Source organism: Amblyomma maculatum, chromosome 4, assembly GCF_055883805.1.
Source record: "Amblyomma maculatum isolate TAMU_Amacu chromosome 4, ASM5588380v1, whole genome shotgun sequence".
Lineage (NCBI taxonomy): Eukaryota > Metazoa > Arthropoda > Arachnida > Ixodida > Ixodidae > Amblyomma > Amblyomma maculatum.
The window spans coordinates 61,496,055-61,516,184 of NC_139347.1; the positions used below are offsets into that span (position 1 = coordinate 61,496,055).

Here is a 20,130-nt window from a genome sequence, read left to right on the forward strand (position 1 = left end):
GCGACTCCTTGCGCAATGAAATCTTCCAAATAAGACAACGCAGTACTTTCATCGCCGCACCTTTTTTTTTTTTTTTTTAAACCCTTCATTTGCACTTTATCCAGCAACATCAACAACCCAGAAAGTGACCGACGCCCCTTTCGTTAGGATTCAAGTTACAAGTTACTCGATGACCTTGAAAACGTAGGCACCTTCGAAGTAAACGTCAATTACTCTATGAGAAGATTGGAGGCCGTTCTATACGGATCAAGCTGTTACGTAAACCTTCCAGTCATTCGAATTCATATTCGCATCCCACGCGCCGCTCTTCTTTCGACATCTTTTTTTGTTTTGTTTGTTTGTGTGTTTTGATTTTCTAAAGGTCGCGTTTTCTGACAAGCAAAAATGGAGCTTTTGTGGCATGTCTCTCTCAGCCGACTGACAAAAAAAAAAGGGGGGGGGGGGGGGGGGGGGGAAGGGAGGGACTTCCCATAGGGTATAATTTTATGAAAGGCGTATTGAAGACGGCCCATCCTCTTACAAACTTTCAAAGGTTCTAAGGTCCTTGTCGGCTGGCAATATTACATAAGCGCTGACCAGCCGGATAAAGGCGACGGAGCTTTTATTAAAGGGCCCCTAAGTTTTTCTGCTGATTTTAGGCTGTTCATTATTAATGAGGTGCCTTTGTTATGCGCTATTGTGGAAAAGAAAAGAACCATGGGAAACATGATGTGAAAATAAAAAAAGATGACCTAAACATGGAACCAGGACACGATCTTTAGCAGAGCTGAGAGAGCCAAGAAGGCTTGAATAATAGCAAATATGGCCCTGACGTCCTTACAATGGCGCCTCGTACGACTTCGCTCGTCATCATGACAGCGGGATGAATACAGACCACTTCACTGAATGGGCTTTTCTTGGCATAACGTATATCTGAATAAGGATAATCAGATTCAATTTCTATTTTTTGAAAATCTATTGACGAGGTGGAAAACATGGGATGGCATTGAGTGCTTCTTAATTGCTCCTGCTCTTCTGCAACATCCTTAATTGTTATTGTTAACCTGCGAGATTTCCTGTCAGTACACAGACATAATGTTATAAGTAGGCAACATGCTTTTTTGTGTTATTTCTTGTCACAAACTGTGCCAATCAGAGCTCTTATGTCTTTCTATCTTGTTTGCAGGACAACCGGACCCTACTCCTGCCTTGGCTGGTTTCCATCTCTTTAACCACGATGCTGGATATCGTCGTTCTCTTTTACCTCACAGCCGAGTCGGTGAGTGCACGCCAACCGGACAGAGAACTCGTGTTGGCTGATAGCCTGACGTGGATGTCCTTCTTAGGTTGCCTAAACCTCGAAGCGATCTACTCAAAACGTATTGGTGAAAACAGCTCTCTGCACTTCCTGCATGTCTAGTCCGCATTTCATTTCCCGTTATCTCTTCTGACAGCCGGCTCACAAAGGTTCAATGCGCACAGTGCGTATGAGCACAATGCTGTAAGTGCCGTATGGTCGAAATCGGGCACTTCGAAGTTTCCACAAACCGTTTCGAGAACCGGCGTAGTGGGGAAATTGAAAACATGCATGTTTGAGACTCGTGGATGATCCGTTTGAATCCAGTGCTGTTACTAGCAGTTTAGGTGCCTTCTTTTCTTTTTGTCAATGGTCGTATAGCTCAATTACAACGGGGCTCTGTAAATTTACCTTTTTTTACCCAGGACGTGCAGAATAATGTAGGCCGCCTTTGTTAAGTACTTACGGGCATTATACCATCCACAATTCGTGGGACATACGGCTGTTGGCTGCGTGCTTCCTCTCCTTCGCTGTGTCATTCACTTGTTCATATTTGTCGAGTGGGCACCACCTAGGCGGGCTCTGTATGTTTAATTGCTGCTACTGTACTACCAATCCTAGCCCAAATATAGACACCGCAATACAGATTACGCGTTTAATCTGGTGAGTCAACAACCATGCTGATGGTCAGACGTTATACAGCGTTAGCAGGACGAGGACACATAAGTCGGTGGTTATTACTGATCCAGACGTTAAATTTTCTTGCGATACTCCTTTTGCTTCGTTGGTACTTAAACGAGGAAAACAAATAGTGGAGGGGGGCCTGGATGGGCTTAAATGTTCTTTTATCTCAGTGTTGTTGTAGTCTGTGTCTCTTAATTTCATAAACCTTCATGATGCCAATGGTTTTCACCGTCTTCACCCTCCCGCTCAGCGAACGTCCAATTCGGGCTTGTCGCCATCGGCCCACCATATCGGACTTGTTTCTTTTAGGACGGCGCCAGGCAGCGGCAGCAGCGCGGACCCATCCCCGTCTCCTTTTTCCCGGCGACATCCCTTTTCCCCAATACGTGTGGGCGAGCGGTGTTACACTATAGCCTTAATGAAACACGCGTCTGCGCCGACCTCCCAACCACGAGCCTTTACACCGCTCCGTCTCAAAGGGATTCCAACATTGGGGAACCTGATCCCTCCGTTGCTCAGAATACCTCGTCAAGGCTTTTCCTTAGTCAGCAGCCGGCGCAAGGAAAGCAAATTGCTTTCTTTCCAACGGTAATACCGTATAGCTGCTCTAGCTTCGTGACTCGTCCCCTTGTGCTCGGCTCGTTTGGTTCTTAAAAAAGCTCAGGTGCTCCGGACAATGATCGCTTTGTCGCGCACCTACGCGCGTATGCAAGCACGGAGACGCAGCTGCGTCCACGACGGGCTTACGCAATGTGTTCAGCTGCCTAGAAGAAAAGGTCGCTTAATTTTGTGAGGCCCATGCGCCCGCGAAGATTATTTGAAAAGACGAAACCGGAGATGAAATAATCTTAGAGCGGAAAATTTTTTTCCGGTGGGGAAACACATTCGCAATACATGTCATGAATACGTGTCCACGAGCTTAGCTTCTTTCACCCGACTATACGCTCTCGCGTTGCACTGCTAAACTTTTACCCGCATGGACTCTGTCCTTTCTTTATTGACATAGTTGCCATGGGAAATAAGATGGGGTTGTCCGTAAGTTGATGGAGGTAATGGAGGCCATTATCTTTCAGAAAGTGGAGTAGGCTCCACCTCATAGTGTTGTCCTTTACCCACAAGGTCACGCTTTTTTTTTTTTCATTCGTACCCTAAGTCCAGCCTCTTGTAGTCGTCTAAGGCTTGATATCTACGCTCCTGGAGACGTTCATAAAAAGTAGCGAAGGTCCACAGAGGCGGCTGGCCTTGAACGTTTATGGCATGTGCTCGGCACTGCATTGCCTTGATAGCTCCATCGCCACGCTACCGACCGACTAAGGAACGCCCCAGCCCTATACTTTAAAGGAATACCTCCTGCATTCTCCTTATATTACAAGGGAGAAGGTAAGGGTAGAGGGGAATCAGGGCTCGTGCTCTTTCCATTAAAGAGGACGTCCGAGTAGGAAGAGCGCAGCGAGGAGCAAAAGGGAGGTTCGCGGGTGATTCACTTGTGTTTGAAGCACTGTGTGTAAGGGCATCAGGTTTCTTCTGATCAATAGTCTGAGAGTCTTCTTGTGTCCAATATATCGGACTACTCTTAATCATTTTCTTATTTACAGCGTGTATCTCTTGAGTAAGGCTGAAGAAAGCTTTTTGTCGTTTCCTAGTTACTTAATATCACTAGAGAAACAGCTTAAATAGTTTGGTTTGGTTCGTGGATTTAACGTCCCAAATCGACTCAGGCAATAGCGTAAATGGTATTCTTTATTATAGACGGTTAGTATTTGTAGGCTCTATCGCATCACGGATAGGATAGCGTAAAGCTCTGTTACAAGCGAGTTCGGCTGGTCGGTAGCGTATTCCCTGTGTGAGTAATTCCGAATGTTATGGGTTAGCAGTTGCCGTTCTTCCGCCACTTTCAATTATAGATGTGCTGATATAAGCTATACATGTTTTTGGTATTACATCAATGACTGATCATGTCAATGATTTACGACGGAGTTCAGAAGCCTTAATGTTAGTAGTTATTATTGCCATGTATAGGCCCAGGAAGGGGTGTCTCTTACTTTTGGTGTCTGTGCTATCCCCTCATTGCATACAGCTGTAACGGGTGTATGTTTTCTATTTAACTTTCTCGTAGCTTCCGTCTGTTCATTGATTTCCGCCAGGGTGTTCAATTGAACATATTCGAACATATTCCTTAAGTATTGGGATAAGTGCAAGTTTTGGCAAGACCGTGATCATGTGCATTGCTTTTCTTTTTATTATTTCTAGCGGCGCCTAATGTCGTTTCGCCAGTCGATGAAACTTTTCTTCTTGGAGCGTCTTGGGTTGAAGTACCGAACACACAGGACGTCTAACCATATTCGTCCGCGCCCTTCCTCCCCTAGACGATATTCATCTGATTAAGTGTTAGTCGCTCCTGCTTTTTGTCTTGCCCTATAGAGCCATTGTGTTCCTTTGCCTGATTTATATTGGTCTACCTCGGGTACTCTCAGCACTTCCGTGTATTACAATCAGTAGCTACCTAACATCGGAGTGAAGTTATTACCTTACAATTTCTTGAGCCATTGTGTTCCTTTCCTGTTTTATATTGGCCTGCCTCGGGTACTCTCAGCACTTCCGTGTATTTCAATCGGTAGCTACCTAACATCGGAGTGAAGTTATTACCTTACCATTTCTTGAGCCATTGTGTTCCTTTGCCTGATTTATATTGGCCTACCTCGAGTACTCTCAGTACTTCCGTGTATTTTAATCAGTAGCTACCTAACATGGGAGTGAAGTTATTACCTTACAATTTCTTTCTCCCGTTCTTGTGTGCCAGGGCTGCTTCCTCAAGGTACTTCTTGAATGCGTTTGGGGCTCATTCTAAATGAAGGTTCCCGTCGTTAGCTGTTTATAAGTAGACCATATTGTCACGTAGCCGTATGACGTCACCTGCATAAATCAGAAACTCTTGCATTAAAATTTCTCCAAGCTTGCATTTCTCCTACTTTTCAAGCCAATGATATGAAGGCTATATCAAATTGTGAAATAGTGAAGACGCCAATACTGAACCTCATCGCACTCCACTATCTTATGTGTACACCTCGTATCGTCCTCCATTGATATTGTTACGAGTGGAACATAAAATTTGTGTCCTCAATCCAGTTGTAAACAACGTTTATAATGTTCAAACAAATCTCAAATCTTCTTTGCTCTCAATTATCTTCGCACGTAACACGTCGTCATGTGCATTTGTCACGTCTGCAGGCACCACCGTGCGCACAAGGTGGCCTTGGGCTACATGTGTAGACCGTCATCTGCGAATGCAGTCATTCCTGTTTCTGAGCCGAAGTTTAATCTAAATCCAATTTGTCTAGGATGATATTTGACCACTTTCAAGCCACTACGATAATCTTATGGCAAATATATTTTCACAAAGTGTACAATTTCTCGGTGTCAGTGATGTGGGCGCAATGATTGCATGCTGGCTGGAGGTTTTCAACCCTTTCGAATTTGGTCACCGAAAAAACGTTTGCTTTTATTCGTACGCATTTACCGAGCTCAAAACGGCTTCAAGAGTTTCTTGCAAGTTTTCAAACGCCTCGTATGGGATTTTGCAATATACCAGGCCCTTTTCTTTCTCCCGAATCTTCTATGATAGCCATCAGCTCCAATGTGATAAACGGAGATGTTATTCCTGTATTATCTACCGGTCCTTTGTGGAAAGTAGGACAGGAAGCTGCGTACGGTTTGAAAAGAAAAGGATTCGGGGGCCGCTTGTTCGACAAACTGATTCAGTATTAGCTGTAGAGAAAGTCGGATACTTTGGCGTGATCTTTAACCTGCCTTCCTCTTTTAATGACTCTGAAGGTTCATCAGAGAGCTTTCTTGTTCATTCCTGAGACGAATCTACTACGCTATTAGTCATTTCTTGGTGGGTCAATTCCTTTCCACGGCGGCGGGCTTCACTTGGCGGTCGGTTAACAGCCATCTGTCTTGAAATGCTCTCAGGGTGCCGAAAAGCCTTATACCCGCTTGTTTTCAACGGACCAATTGTTGTAGAAAATAAAGGTCGGGAGTCTTCTGATCGTCATTAACAGTTGAAAGGATTGTACGGTCGCTAGCAACCGTCTGTAAAATTCACGCCAGCGTATGCCTGCAGTGCCGCACGGTTGCAGAGAGTGCTGAACCACTGTTTGAACGGTCTGACGAGCTGTTTGAGCACTCCGATGACTCACAAATCGGACAATGTGAAATTGAGAAAGAGCATACGTTCAGTAGACTATCTCGGGGTCAATATGTGCGGCAAAAAAAAAGCGATTCAGGTTAAGGGTAGCGGGCCCATACAGGCATCCGCCGGCGCTGAACGTCACGAATATGTCCGCTGAAGGAGCCGCTTCGAGTTGGGCCGCGGTGAAGGTGTGTCCGAGGACTGTCACCCGCGAAGACAACTCTGCGGAACTGAAGCTGCTCGGAAGCCATAGAGAGAAGGCCGAGATACCAGGTGGTACCCTCCGCCCGCCAGCAGGGAGACGATGGACTTGTGAGAAGAAACGCCGATCTCCTCGGTACTCACCCCGCAACTGCTGGAAATAATTTCTAGCTTGAAACTCCACTCTTGCGAACATGCTTACAAACGGAGCAGAGCTCCCATAAAATCAAACACAAATCTTACCTTTTCAGCAAATCGCGCTTAAACACATTCCGAGCAGGGAAGTTACCGCCAGCTCCACAAACCATCAGCGTGTTAATTAATAGAAGCTACCAAAAAGGACCCCTTCATGTCATATGTGCGCCAAAGTATGCCACTCAACAGGTTTCATTATGTACTCTGGTCAAAAACGCACCCCACTGCACACCCTCCATAGGCCGAAGCAGTGTCGAAAAATCTCGGGCAAATGACTGCGCTGCCCCACGCGCGAGCAGCCATTCAAGCTTTTTACATTTATTGTGTTGTTTATTGCCTCGGTGAAAGAAGGGGTTGTTAAAGGCAAATAGACGAGGGGCAAATAACGAAAACATTTTGACCGATCTAATGAAGCCCGGGAGGTATCAGTGATGTGGCCTCTGCGCCCAAACAATATAAGGTGACGGGCTGTTTGGCGGGAGACCCGGTGCTGCCAGGTGCGATATGAAGATAAATGCATTCAGTTTTTCCTGCGGTTACAAGGTTGGTAATGAAACACAAAAGTAACATTTCTTGAAATATTCCCTACACGTTTATATATATCGTTGCATGTTTAGATTGTTAAAAGAGAGGCGCCATCATGTGTTCAATCGAACGATGCTTATATCGAAGCGGTTCCTAACTCCCAAAAGGAGGCATTTTATCAACATGACGACACACTTGCCAGTTTGAAATGGGAATAAAACTTTATGATAGACATATTCTATCGAACCCCCTCCCCCGGCGCCCGTTCCTAAAAGGTGGCGTTGTGAACAGTAAGTAGATGAACTGGTAGCACTGAAAGAATAAGTGCATACATAGATAAATGATATCAAGCTTCAAATATTCCTTTGAAAGCACCACTGGCTGCTTATTGTTTAGTGCGCACCTTCTGAGGCATATGTGGCATTCGATTGAGTAGAGGATTTTACATGCACACAGTCAGCAAGCACAATAACAGGTTTGACAATAAAGCATATTAAGTTAGCAATGGTGTCAAGAAAATAACTTCATACATAATTAGTTAGATTTATGCGGCATATATACTCGGAAGCGTCTATTTGCTTACGGCCGCCCAGATGATAATGTTATCGAGTAATTGGGTTTTCTTATTTACGAAATGACAGAACCAATAATGCATTGCGCTGAAACAATTCGCTCTAAATATTTGCCGCCGTGAAGATCGTTGATTGTCTGACACAATAAATCATCGAAGTGAATCATTTTTCCGCGAATGAAACATGAAACGAACACGGAGTGTTAAAATTAAAAAGGATAACATGAGTGAAATGCAGGAAGTATTGAACGCCAATGCCAAAGCAAAATTTACTCTATAGGTCGGCTAGCCACAGTAGTGCTTCCGAGTATTCATGCATTCACATATATCGAAGTGCTACAAATAACACTGCTTAACTCATTTGCTTGATAAGCGGACATCACGACCCCATTAGACGACAAAGAGTTTAGAATTAGTAGTCAATGGATTTTTGCTGGTTTTCCCGAAAGACGATTTTGGAAAGTATAAATCTTGTGCTCTAATTTCCAACGTAGGTACCACTGTGAAGTGAAAAAAAAAAAAAATGCCAGCTCGATTAGTAATATTTATCACCGCAAGATAAATATAGCCTTTATAGCGCCGATCATTTTATGAGCTTCTCTTCATATTTGCTAGCATCGGTGCGAGCGCTGCCTGTCCCCACCAATTTAGCCGCGAAAGTTAGTCAAGCAGGCTTTCAACGTGCTCCCAACCTCTCGGAACCCGTTATTTCAGTGTACAGCCTGGAGCACCTCGCAGAGTAAATTTCCACTTCGCCTCTGAGCGCGTTTCATCCATGAAAAGCGCGGGAGAGAAGAAAAGAGATAACGATGACACTGTTGTCAGGAATGGGGGCTCTATTCAGGGGCTTCTGCGCCGCCTGAAACGCCTCGCCCTTTATGCAAAATTTCCTGGACCACGTTCACGTGTCAGGTCACATTAAAACGCGCATCCTAGAACACGCTTCCCCCCGTTCTATTTTTTTTTTTTTTTCCGCTGCTTACTCCGAGAAGTGGTTTCGGGGCACTTGGGAGCTAAGCGCTGGCACGGAAGCGGCGCTCGGCAAGCATTCATCACGTTCTGCGGGACTTGCTCGTGCACGCGTGGCAGACAGGGATCCCTGCAGACACTAACGATTATCTTGAACGTCGACTAAACGCCGCTGGCCTCAATACTGCTTTCTTTCGCTCGCCGTTTCTTCCTCAAAAACTGCCCCGCGCAGCTGCACCGTTGCATGAAGCGAAGTCTAGAGGCGCAATTAGAAAAGCGGAGCAGCGTTTGATGCGCCCCGAAGTTATAAAGACAAAAGGCAGTACGCTTCGCAACTAGTCCACCGCCACCAACTTTGGCTAGCTGAACTTTGTGGGATATGCAAAACGCTCTCTCAAACTCGTTGAAGGCGGTAGAGAGCAAAGGCAGAGTTCGCATAATATTTCTGCCTGAAAAAAAAAATTAATTACAGCATGTCAATGAGCAGGAAGGCCGTTTATTTTTTCTTTTCCTTGTTGAACTTTCGTTCATAAGCAGCAGTACCCTACTTATTGCCGGGTGTAAGCAGCTTCCCGATTCCCGATATTTTTGAGTTAAGTGCAAAGGTGAGCAGGCTTGTCTATAGAGCGCTGGAGCAGTGTGCTACGGAGAAAATAAGTTGGAGTTTTATAACAGTTTCTCTGCTATGAAAACCGATTTGCGCTTTAATCATTCGTGTAGCTTTGAGGCAGCAATCCTTGCATCCAACCGCGAAGTTGTGTGCAAGTATTGCCGGTGAATGCCACCACCTGCATTAACATTTGACATACTTTGCTCCGCCGCCATAGTTCAAGCGCTTTAGACAATCCTGCTCACCTGTGTGCCTTTGCGCTTACTCCTCATCGCTAATTATGCGGACGAGACAAGCAGTGTCTACTGCATACAAACCTGAGGAATACTGGGATTCTTCGTAACGCAATTCGGACAAGGCCTTATTAGCGGGAAGAAACTCTTGCATCACAAACACGTGAGGCCTGTCTTGCAGTATTCTTTTGTAGACTGACGCCAGTCATTCGCCAGTATATTTGGTATGCTTTAGCCCACCGTAAATATAAAAAAAAAACCATAGAACTTAAGCTCACAAGGTGCGAAATCAAAACCTGAAGACTAACCAAGGCAGTGTCATGGTCCTACCCATCTTAAGGTAAACGAATGCAATATGTCATCGGCCACTTCAGAATTTCGCAATAAATAACGATGATAACCAGGATTTTGGGGATGAAACGTGCAGCCAAAAGAAAATGTATGTATGTATGTATGTATGTATGTATGTATGTATGTATGTATGTATGTATGTATGTATGTATGTATGTATGTATGTATGTATGTATGTATGTATGTATGTATGTATGTATGTATGTATGTATGTATGTATGTATGTATGTATGTATGTATGTATGTATGTATGTATGTATGTATGTATGTATGTATGTATGTATGTATGTATGTATGTATGTATGTATGTGTGCGTATGTATGTATGTATGTATGTATGTATGTATGTATGTGTGTGTGTATGTATGCATGTATGTATGTATGTATGTATGTATGTATGTATGTATGTATGTATGTATGTATGTATGTATGTATGTATGTATGTATGTATGTATGTATGTATGTATGTATGTATGTATGTATGTATGTATGTATGTATGTATGTATGCATGCATGCATGCATGTATGTATGTATGTATGTATGTATGTATGTATGTATGTATGTATGTATGTATGTATGTATGTATGTATGTATGTATGTATGTATGTATGTATGTATGTATGTATGTATGTATGTATGTATGTATGTATGTATGTATGTATGTATGTATGCATGCATGCATGTATGTATGTATGTATGTATGTATGTATAGAGAGGAGAAAACAATTCTTGAAAATGATCGAGTGATATTCAGTTCACATGTGTTTCGATTTATAACATCATTGCATCTAAATCTGTAGCACTGCTACGCTATTCGTATTCGACTCGATTTTGGAAAAGTACAATTTGCACATCCGTAGAAGTAATGATCCCGAATGGCAACGACAGTTCTACATCACTGAATGCGACCAATGGCAGTTTTTTTATATTGCGTGTGACTGTCTCGAAAACCGCGCATCAGCAAATTTGAACCACTATTTTTCGTAGTGCTACTTTTTTATTATTTTTTGCATTTTCTTCGGCGAGTCCTTGCTACAATACATTGCTGCAGTTTAGTGTAACGCCGCGAGGACGACATTGGTTATACCAAACCGAGGAAATTGAGTTAGATGTACACGTTTTCCTGGCGCCATGGGCCAGCACGAGTGACGCATTCCTGGCGCTGTTCTCAAGGTGCAAGCATAAGCGGCACGTATACCCCGCATGGAAATCCACATGTTCCAACCTTTTGTGTACCTCCTTACTTTCTACACGGCCCTCACACGCGTGCAGAGTACGGTTAAGGAAGATGGTGAAAAAAAAGAAAAGGAGATTACAGAAGCAAAACATATTGGCTTCCGGGTTTTGTCGGTAAAAGCCCGTGTCCCGTTCGGAAGATTGCACCAAGCCGCACTCGAAGCGCTGCTTTTAAAGCGATGCCTGCCCACGCGTCCTTTGTCAGGGAGCTTCATTTTGCCTCGCGGCCGATGAAGCTTGAGGCCCGTTCGTATACGCACGTGTGCTCACTTGCGGACTGGTTTCGTTCGCTGGTTTTGGCGAACTCGAGTGAAAATTCCATTTCATTCGAGCCTTTGCGCTCTAATTCATTTTTCCCTTCTTTTTTTTTTTTCATATGTGGCACAATCGCGCACTACGCTGCTATTTTGTTTATTTCTTTTGAACACAGAAAGTATATTTTTGGCATAGAAAGCCGGAAATCTGCTTCAAAACAAACCGGAGGGAGGAAGCATCTAGTCGCGGATGGGGAGAAAACGCCAGATTAAATTTGAATACCTAAGAAACCGGGACACCGTGTAGAGATTTTTGCGGAGATACGCTCTAAAAGTACAACCTCAAAATGGGCTCTTTCGCGTTACACCGCCCGCGCATGCAAAAAACAGATGACGAGATTATGTGATTTAGCTTTGCTTTTATTTCCTCTCAGACGCTCTAACGCGTATGCTGATTTTTATCTCTCTTCACTTCTTTCATTTCAGGATTTCAACCCTTTCATCGCTGTCCTCTTCATCACCGATGTTTTCATCGCTGTCTTGAACGTAAGTACAAGCCTTTCTCGGGCTAGTATCCAGTGGGTAGCCTATTTTCGCAAATGTTCAGCTGGACCGCCTGAAGCAGATGTAGGTTACGCGAAAGCGCTTTCTGATTTTCAACTCTCCTCGAAAATTGTACCAGCTGATGATATGACTGTGGAAACGGCGAAAGTGTGCAGTGCTAAGTGGAAGGTGTCCGCCATTTTTGCTTCCGAGAAAACGAATTTATACACCGTGCCTTCCATCTGCGCTGATTCTTTTGATTGACAAAACGTAAGGTGCATAGGACGCTGAAGGAGAGTAAATTTTGTGCCTGTTGGTAGGGATTTATAATAGATGTTATACGGCTCAAAACGAAGCGTGCACTGAAGAAAGACCACACACGACAAGCGCTTGTAGTGCGTTGTCTCTCTTCAGTGTACTCGACTATTTGTGCCATTGTAGCCATTACGCATTGACGCAAATGCCCAGTTCACGTCGACCCCATAGAGACAGCTTTTTCGCTAACGGCTTAGATGGAATCAATATGGCCCTGGCCATTTTCTTTAAGGTTTTAAATGGAAAGTGACGCTCAGCTCCAAACAGTTACAAAACGGGGTAGTTGAAATAACAATTTGCAGTTTACAAAACCACGAGTAACGATGAAAATAAGTTATTGTCTAAAAGGACCTTATATACAGCGTGTCCTTCACTCTTTGGTTCTTGCGACAATATCTTGAAGGTATACTCTTTTGAAAGTACTAGGTTGCTTGTACCATGCGCGACCACTGCGTTATGTGCGATATTGAAAAGAAATAAAAATCAAAATCACAAAGGCCTCACAGTTGAACTTTACACAATTTGCAACCTTCAAGTTTGTAAATCTTCAGCGCAAAGAGGCGTGCAAAAAATGTTTTGAGTTTCTTGCCGCATGCATTTCTGGCGCTTCGTAGAAGAGGGAAGGCATTGTGTTCGGCTAGAAATTTACCAATGCCAGCTCAGACGCGCAGCAATAGCATAGTTGAACAGCGTAGGAAGATGGATTGAAGAAGAGCAACCTTCGTCCAGTTCATTGATCGACTGAAGCCCGTCAAAAACAGTTTCAAAGCGGGGCGAAAAACTTTCATGAGGGATACATACGCGTGGGTTTTCCTTACAGAGTTCGTTTCTCCTGTAAAGGACCTGGACAGTTCTGCGTTCACACTCGAAGGCAGCGGCGAGGCGACGTTAGATATAGCGACCGGGGGACGTCGAGATAAATAGAGCAGCGGTGCAGCAGCTAGGTTGTTGTTGTTGTCCTCTAAACTTATGGCACTTGCCCACACAAGGTCATAGGTACCCAGTCTCCTTCAATGACTATGGTTTCAGGTATTATTGAGTTTTATGTATTTTGCGAATAATGAGCATCATGCCGACGAAAAGGCGCCATTTTTATTTATGGCCGTTTAAATCGACAGGCAACTACCAGCAAGATAAAAATATTGCGGGCCATTTAAAAGCATCAGGCTAAGTGTGAACTAGTGTGCTAGCGCTGAGGGTGCAACTAAGGTTTCGATTTCGTCCTCGAGGCTCATTTTGAAGGCCAAGCAGACTTCAGACAAATGTTGTCAAAACAGCTGATTAGAGACCTCGGTTATAGGGCCCTACGAAATCTTGGAAGCGCTTAAAGCACCTGAGGAGCGGAATGCGAGGGCATGCAATGAACAGCGTGAGACACATGCAGTGAAATTCGCTAGTGTTCGGCTGCAGGGGTGGCTTAGTGGTCTAATCCAGAGGCCGCAGAAACTGCTCTGTTAGCGCAACCCTAAGTTCAAAACCTCGCGGTTATATAGTACTTTAGTTTATATTATTTCACTTCAAGCACACTTCAGAGATCGTAAAGCGGTTAAATGGCGAAGTGGATCTCTGGCGCTGGGATACTAAAACCATTTTGACGTTGTTCGTACCAGGGCTATATCAAGAGGAAAATTTTAAATCACAGTGGTAAATGACATTTCTGCACTCGATTGCTCGCCTACCACAGCGCCTGGGCGCAATAAAAGCTTTTCGTGAAGTTGCAACACCGCTAGAACCGCCTCGGAAAACGCGAGGTAATGGCTTATGTTTCGTAAGAACTATCTTGTTTGTCTCCTCAGTTTCCAACCGCAGAGCAGACTTCGGTCTCCCAAGTGTTTGGTGCTGCACACTGCGCATTTGTTGCGGTCTCCAACAACGGCAGTGAAGCCTCTTGCCGCAAAAGCACTCAGTGGTCTCAGAAATCCAAAATAAAGAGTGTGTTTTGCGCGCTTATTTCTCTCACGAAAGACACCGAAACGGATAAAGCGATAGCAATTCCGATGACTTCGGATGCGATCCTCTCTGACTCGGACATCCCACGAGGGATTTTTTTTTTCTGCTGTCTCGTTGTATAACCGCCGACACACTTTGTTCAAGACCTCGTTATTCTACTCCCTTTCGCTTTGTATGCCTTTCGCGGTTAGGCACCTACTCGATTTTGTCCGTCATGTTACAGCGCTCCACTGAATAAATTGTCTGTACCCTCCAATATAATTTTACTTTTTTCTTAATGTGTTGTAGGGCCGAAAAGGTAATCTAGGGAAAAAAGCCTGCGATATCCTGCCAGCCGCTGTTTTCTTGGTCGGCTTTATGTTCCCACTGCTTTTGAAGACGGTGGACATTCGCCCACGCACACGAAATTCAATTTACCGCAACAGTGAATGCATAAAGGGAGCGCTTACCGAATGCCGAAGGAGTTTAGCAACCGCCGCCAAGAGCAGAGCAGTTGAAAAGCTTCAATACCGAGGTTGGTAAATTTTTAATGCTTCCTAGATACACTCTCCCCATATCCGCTCTGCACACTTTTCATTCTTTGAGTCATATATTTAACGGCAGAAAAGGAGTAAAGAAAAACACAGTTTGCAGATTCCGTTTCAGTTCTTTCGCTGTGATTTGCTTTTTCTCCCTAGACGCTTTAACAAAATTTCCAATACTGTTATCATTTGCGGTTTATGCCATACAAATCTAAGGCAAATATCTATGCCGTCTTTTCCCAGGAGTCTCTTATGCGAGAGTTTGCGTATAAAGGTGTATTCGCAACTGGGACCATTCCACAGAAAGTAGACCTTTAAATCATGTCTTTCTTTGTGTAGATATGTCTCCACGTGGCAGCCCAAACGCCTCTGTCAGTGTAACTCAAATATTATTCTAAGGAAACATTGTGAAAGGGCATTTGCTTTTATTCCAAAGCCTATTTATCGTCCTTGCAGGTTTAACGTGATAATTTTAAATTTATTCGCTCTGAAGATCAAACGTGCAGCCACAGCATAAAAGAATTTCAAAATGACGAAGGAATTCAGATTAAATTAAATGAGGAAACGGCAAAAATCTTTTATTCCAATAGAACTCACAAATACGAAGGAGAATGGAAGGCTTAAAATAAGTAAAGGAGCATTGCGTCCTGTAATTAAGGATGACGTAACATCGCCACTCACAATGTTTAAAAAAAAAAGTTCTTAAAATCCCCATACCAGGTTCTAGGGCTTTCGCTGTAGAGTGAAAGCTCTGGTTCACGACCAAAGCTGCAAAAGCCGACCAATTTCTGGAGCCCGTCCTTGATTTACCCTTGTGAGCCTAGCATAGCAACAGCGTGTCTTAAACCAAAATGTAGTGTGGTGTGGCATTTCCACCCATCAGTCAATACATTCAACGCTGTCTCTCGTGATGGCATTTGACCCTTGACTATTGGCCCGCCTAACTCAAACTTTTCTGGGCCACCCGAAAATTGACCTCTGAAAAACTGGACCAAAACTGGTATCCAAATATAATACTGAGTCCATTTCAACGGTCAGCACCAAAGTTGTCCCTTGCTATCTCCAAAATCAGGCCGGGGTGTCGAAATTGACCTCGGCCAAATTAGACTAAAATGGATATCTAAGTACGTGAATCCTTCCCAGATTTTTAGCCACCTCCAAAGCTGGCCCTGTGCCACCCCCAAATATTTACCCGGGTCACCAAAAAACTGACTTCGGCAAAAGTGGGGCAGAATTAATATCTGTGTATCATAAACCATGCCCAGTTCTAAAGTCACCAAAACAGTTTGTCCGAGGTCTAAAATTAGGCCAGGGTCACCGAAACATTGGTCAGCATGAAAGCACCTAGTGGACCGTGCTCGAGTTAACGGTGTAGCCACGTTAACCTGCAGTGAATTGTTTTCGCATACAGGTGCATAAGCAAACAGGGCATTATTCGCTTTTCGAAATGGAATCCGATGTTCCTTTCAGAAACGGAGTACAATTATTTATCCATGAATAAAGGCTGCCAGCTCCTACAGTGCCGACAAATATCTACCACGGCCGCCAATTTTAACGAGACAATGTGCGAAAAAGTTAGAAAGCGATGCGTGCTCCGTTCACATTTGTTCACACTACCCAAAGAACCTGCGCTAGAATATTTTTATATGAGAGCTCAGACGAAAGCTTAATGGGAGGAAGAAACAGAATTTTGATACACATGCAGCACCCTCGCAATACCATTTTCTCGACCTTGTCTCGAGGAATGAGCACCTGCTCATTCCTCGAAGCAAGCTTAGTGTGCCTCTGTGAGAGCATGCCTAGCCGAGCGGAGCTGGTAGAACACAGAAACGAGCAATGCTATCGGCCAGGCGCACTTGAGTTACATTTTGATAGGCTGTCTCGGTTTTGGTCGAGACAAGAATGACTGCTCTGTTAACCCGGTTCCAGTGTGAACCTCGCGGCCAGTAAAGCTCCAAATGTGTTTGCGTTCGATATGGCATAGACATTATTTTCCAGATATAACACGCAGCTCCCCTCCGTATTCGGCTGTACGTACCCCTGTATTCGGGGGAAACGTCAGCGAGTCCCCCCCCCCCCCCCCCCCCCCCCCTTGTTCACTTTCCGCCTAATGCTGGAACACAATCATCTGCTCATGTCATCTCTGGGATGTAGTCTCGATCATCTAAAACTTCCCGCAGCAATAGATTCAGCACAACTGAAGACGGCGTGGCCTGTTAGGTGTTTAAACACCTAGGCTAAGCTGCCTTGGAGGGGTTTTTTAGCTCATTAAAGTCTGCCTGGTTCTAAGTAAAAAAAAAAAACATGATCAATGGCAGCAAACAGCTGTAATCGCCGGTAAACCTCAAAACAGTAGCGTAGTCAGAAATTTTTTTCGTTAGGTGTTATGCTCCGCCGGTCAAAAAAAGTGGGGAAAGAAGACCGAAATGGGGCGGAGAAAGGGAGGATGCAGACCTCAGAAAATTTCGGGAGGTGATTTGACACCGAAACTACACCCCCCCCCCCCCCCCCCCCCCCACTTCCCCCTCGCCCCTTGATACACTCCTGCGAAAACATACCTAATCTCCAGCCAGTCTCCATAGGCGTCTAGATGTGCATTACTAGCACAAGTATAATATAAACTGACTTTCGCCCCCACCTTGCTGATCTTGTCCTCGATAATTCAGACTGGCGCACACGGTTGGAGTACGGCCTTTTCTCGGCGTGGATGGACACCAGGAATACGACCACATAAATCACGATGCCCTACTGAGCGGCTACAATGAATACACTTACCCTCCGACATCTGCGACTTTGTTCACACCTTGCTTACATTTCGTGAATGTGCCATCCGCATCAACAAAGGCAATGTGTGGTCCATATCGCCATATCGTGGTGCACCAAAAGGTGTTCAGTGATAGCCGCGATGCTTTTCAACATCAGTCTACTACTCTGCTACGGCGTTTGTGTTGCATCACTGACTTTTACGCACTCATTTATGTGTACGGCACTAGAATACGGTCTGTTCACGTCTTTCTCCAGATTCAAGCCACAAGTTCACAGCTCGTTCTGACATTTACAGATCAAGGACGCTCTGCAGTAAGGCTCGCACACTGTCCCCTCAAAAGGCAGCTCTACGTCCGGTTTCGAATTGTGCTTTGACGTCATGCATTTACAAACTCTATCACCATTTTTTGCGCGTGAAAACAGAAGGCCTGTCATCAAATCACTCCGTGTCCTCAGCCTTGACCTATGTGATAGCGGCTACGCAAGCCCCTGGATTAGCAGACTTGTCACAAGGCATCTCAGATGCTTCATCTCATCTGATGAATTTCCCAAATGTCAGCTGCCACATGTACCATCCCCCACATTCTCATACGTCCTGTGCTACAGCCTGGACTGATCGGTCAAACCTAGTTCCAACGCATTACCTGCCAAAGTGGGACCGTTGGAATCTATCAGCCGGGTAAGTGGGCTGTTGCGGGCATTTCACTAATTACCCTCCTTCACACTCTTCAGGTCAAAGCGCCGCTGATTCCGTATGGCAAACTATTACACTAACGACGTCAAGCTCGATGCATTAAGTTTCATATGCTCCTTAGGTCATAACCTTTGCGAAATATAGACCAACACCATGTTTATGAACAAAGGGGGCGCTTGATGACACCGCAGCAAACCAGAAGTGAAAAGCAAGCTTAGCACCTGTATGAATACATGGAATCTAATGTTTTACAAAGCAGTTTTCTGATTTCACAGGACATCTATGATCTTTGCGTTTGGTTCAGAGTAAACATAAACATCCTGAAAGCAATCAGGAAAGTATAAGACGCCATTTTAAAGGTTGAATATATTCAAAATGCCGCGACACGCATCAGGGCCCGAGTCCAGACCCGCTAACCATAGCAATACGCATAAGCAAAACTAATCTTCATATTTATCTTGTTTGTGAGAGCACAAAAAGAACTGTTTTAAAATATATTGACCTCAAAATGTCATAGCAAATGTTTGCACACTTTTCTTCAAAGCACTTTTTTACGGCTGTCTCTACTGGTTCTCTCCAAACGCGAAAAAATATTTGATAAGTTAACATGGACTTTTAAGGGACGCGCTCCTGACGCACACTACCCCACCTTTCGTGTTTTAAAAATACTCCGTCTTTATAATGAGACTCCATACTTTCGTAATCTGTTCTAGGATGTTCATGGCTGTTTCGCACCATCATACGCGAGTTTGAAATCAGAAAACTGCTTTGAAAAGTTTTGTTACTGTGTGTTTCTATGCATGCTAAGTCTATATTTCCACCCCCAGTCGGCCAGCTAGGCGACACCAGTGCCATCGCATCTAACTTAAGTCACAGATTGGCGTTGGTATTGATAGAAGACTCCTTTATGTCGCTTCTCGATCCCTCCCCGTCGCTATCAGCAAGTTACGGGCAATCGCCTGCTGACCTGCATGCATGCATATTTCACAATTGCCGCCACAGTGAACCAATTGTGGTGGCGGATGACGCGATCTGTGATTGAGAGCTTTCCAGCGACATTTTATGTATGTCGACGCTAGTGTGAGCAAAGATCAAGCAACAGTGCACGACTATCGCTTGTTCAGATATATGGCGAGTACTACAACCTGCTCGTACTCTTGATGCCTGTCTGGCTGTAGACATGCTGATCATTCAGGAGGCAAAGTGCCTTCTCTTCCAACTCCTTTAGGCCCTTTAAAAGCGACATCGACATCGTCACAAATTTTGCAGGCGTCATCCGCAGTCCGCCGCAGACTTGAGAAATTCTCCATGACAGTGTGTGTACAGGCGCCCAAATCTTTAACTGGCGTGCGCGAGCGGCGACTTTTCTGTGCGTCAGCGCCCTATGACGGAGCGAAGTTGGAAACAGGATGAGGCTAAGCGCATGCTCACAAAGCACGCTCAGCTGGGCGCGTCGTCTGCCAGGCTGTTCCTTCTTAAGGACGTCACCCCTCCTTATCGCGTTTCGACGAGCAGCCATTTTTCTTTCCTCTCTTCGCCGCTGCGACGCTGTTCTTCGGAACGTAAAATACGAGCAAAACCATTCGCCTACTCACGCTGGCTGCTCGTCGAAACGCGATAAGGAGGGGTGACGTCCTTAAGAAGGAACAGCATGGCAGACAATGCGTCCAGCTGAGCGTACTTTGCGAGCATGTGCTTAGCCTCATCCTGTTTCCAACTTCGCTCCGTCATATGGCGCTGACGCACAGAAAAGTCGCCGCTCGCGCACGCCAGTTAAAGATTTGGGAGCCTGTACACTGAACCTATACAATTATTCAACCAACTCAATCATTGGTAGATGGAGGTAGTCGATACAAAACAGATCCTCATCCACTTGAATTGATCCCCTCCCGTCCGAAGACAAGACTCCGTAGAAAAAGAAACCCTTACGCGCCACGCGAGCACCTTTACCGCCTCGTGGCAGCGACCTTGCGCGCTTTGAAGGGGTCTTGCTTAGGAGGTTACACCTTCGTGGCGCCCTTACCGCTATGATAACCTTTCACCC

The 20,130-nt window shown here is 44.8% G+C and overlaps 1 protein-coding gene across 1 annotated transcript in view; it reads left to right on the top strand.

The window, feature by feature from the left end:
* LOC146191210 (uncharacterized) overlaps positions 1–20,130 on the top strand; it is a 227,000-nt gene that overhangs the window by 181,365 nt on the left and 25,505 nt on the right. The window contains exons 4-5 of the mRNA XM_084599895.1: positions 1,166–1,258; positions 11,784–11,843. Coding sequence (XP_084456021.1) covers positions 1,166–1,258; positions 11,784–11,843 — 153 coding nt within the window. The remainder of the gene's footprint in view (positions 1–1,165; positions 1,259–11,783; positions 11,844–20,130) is intronic.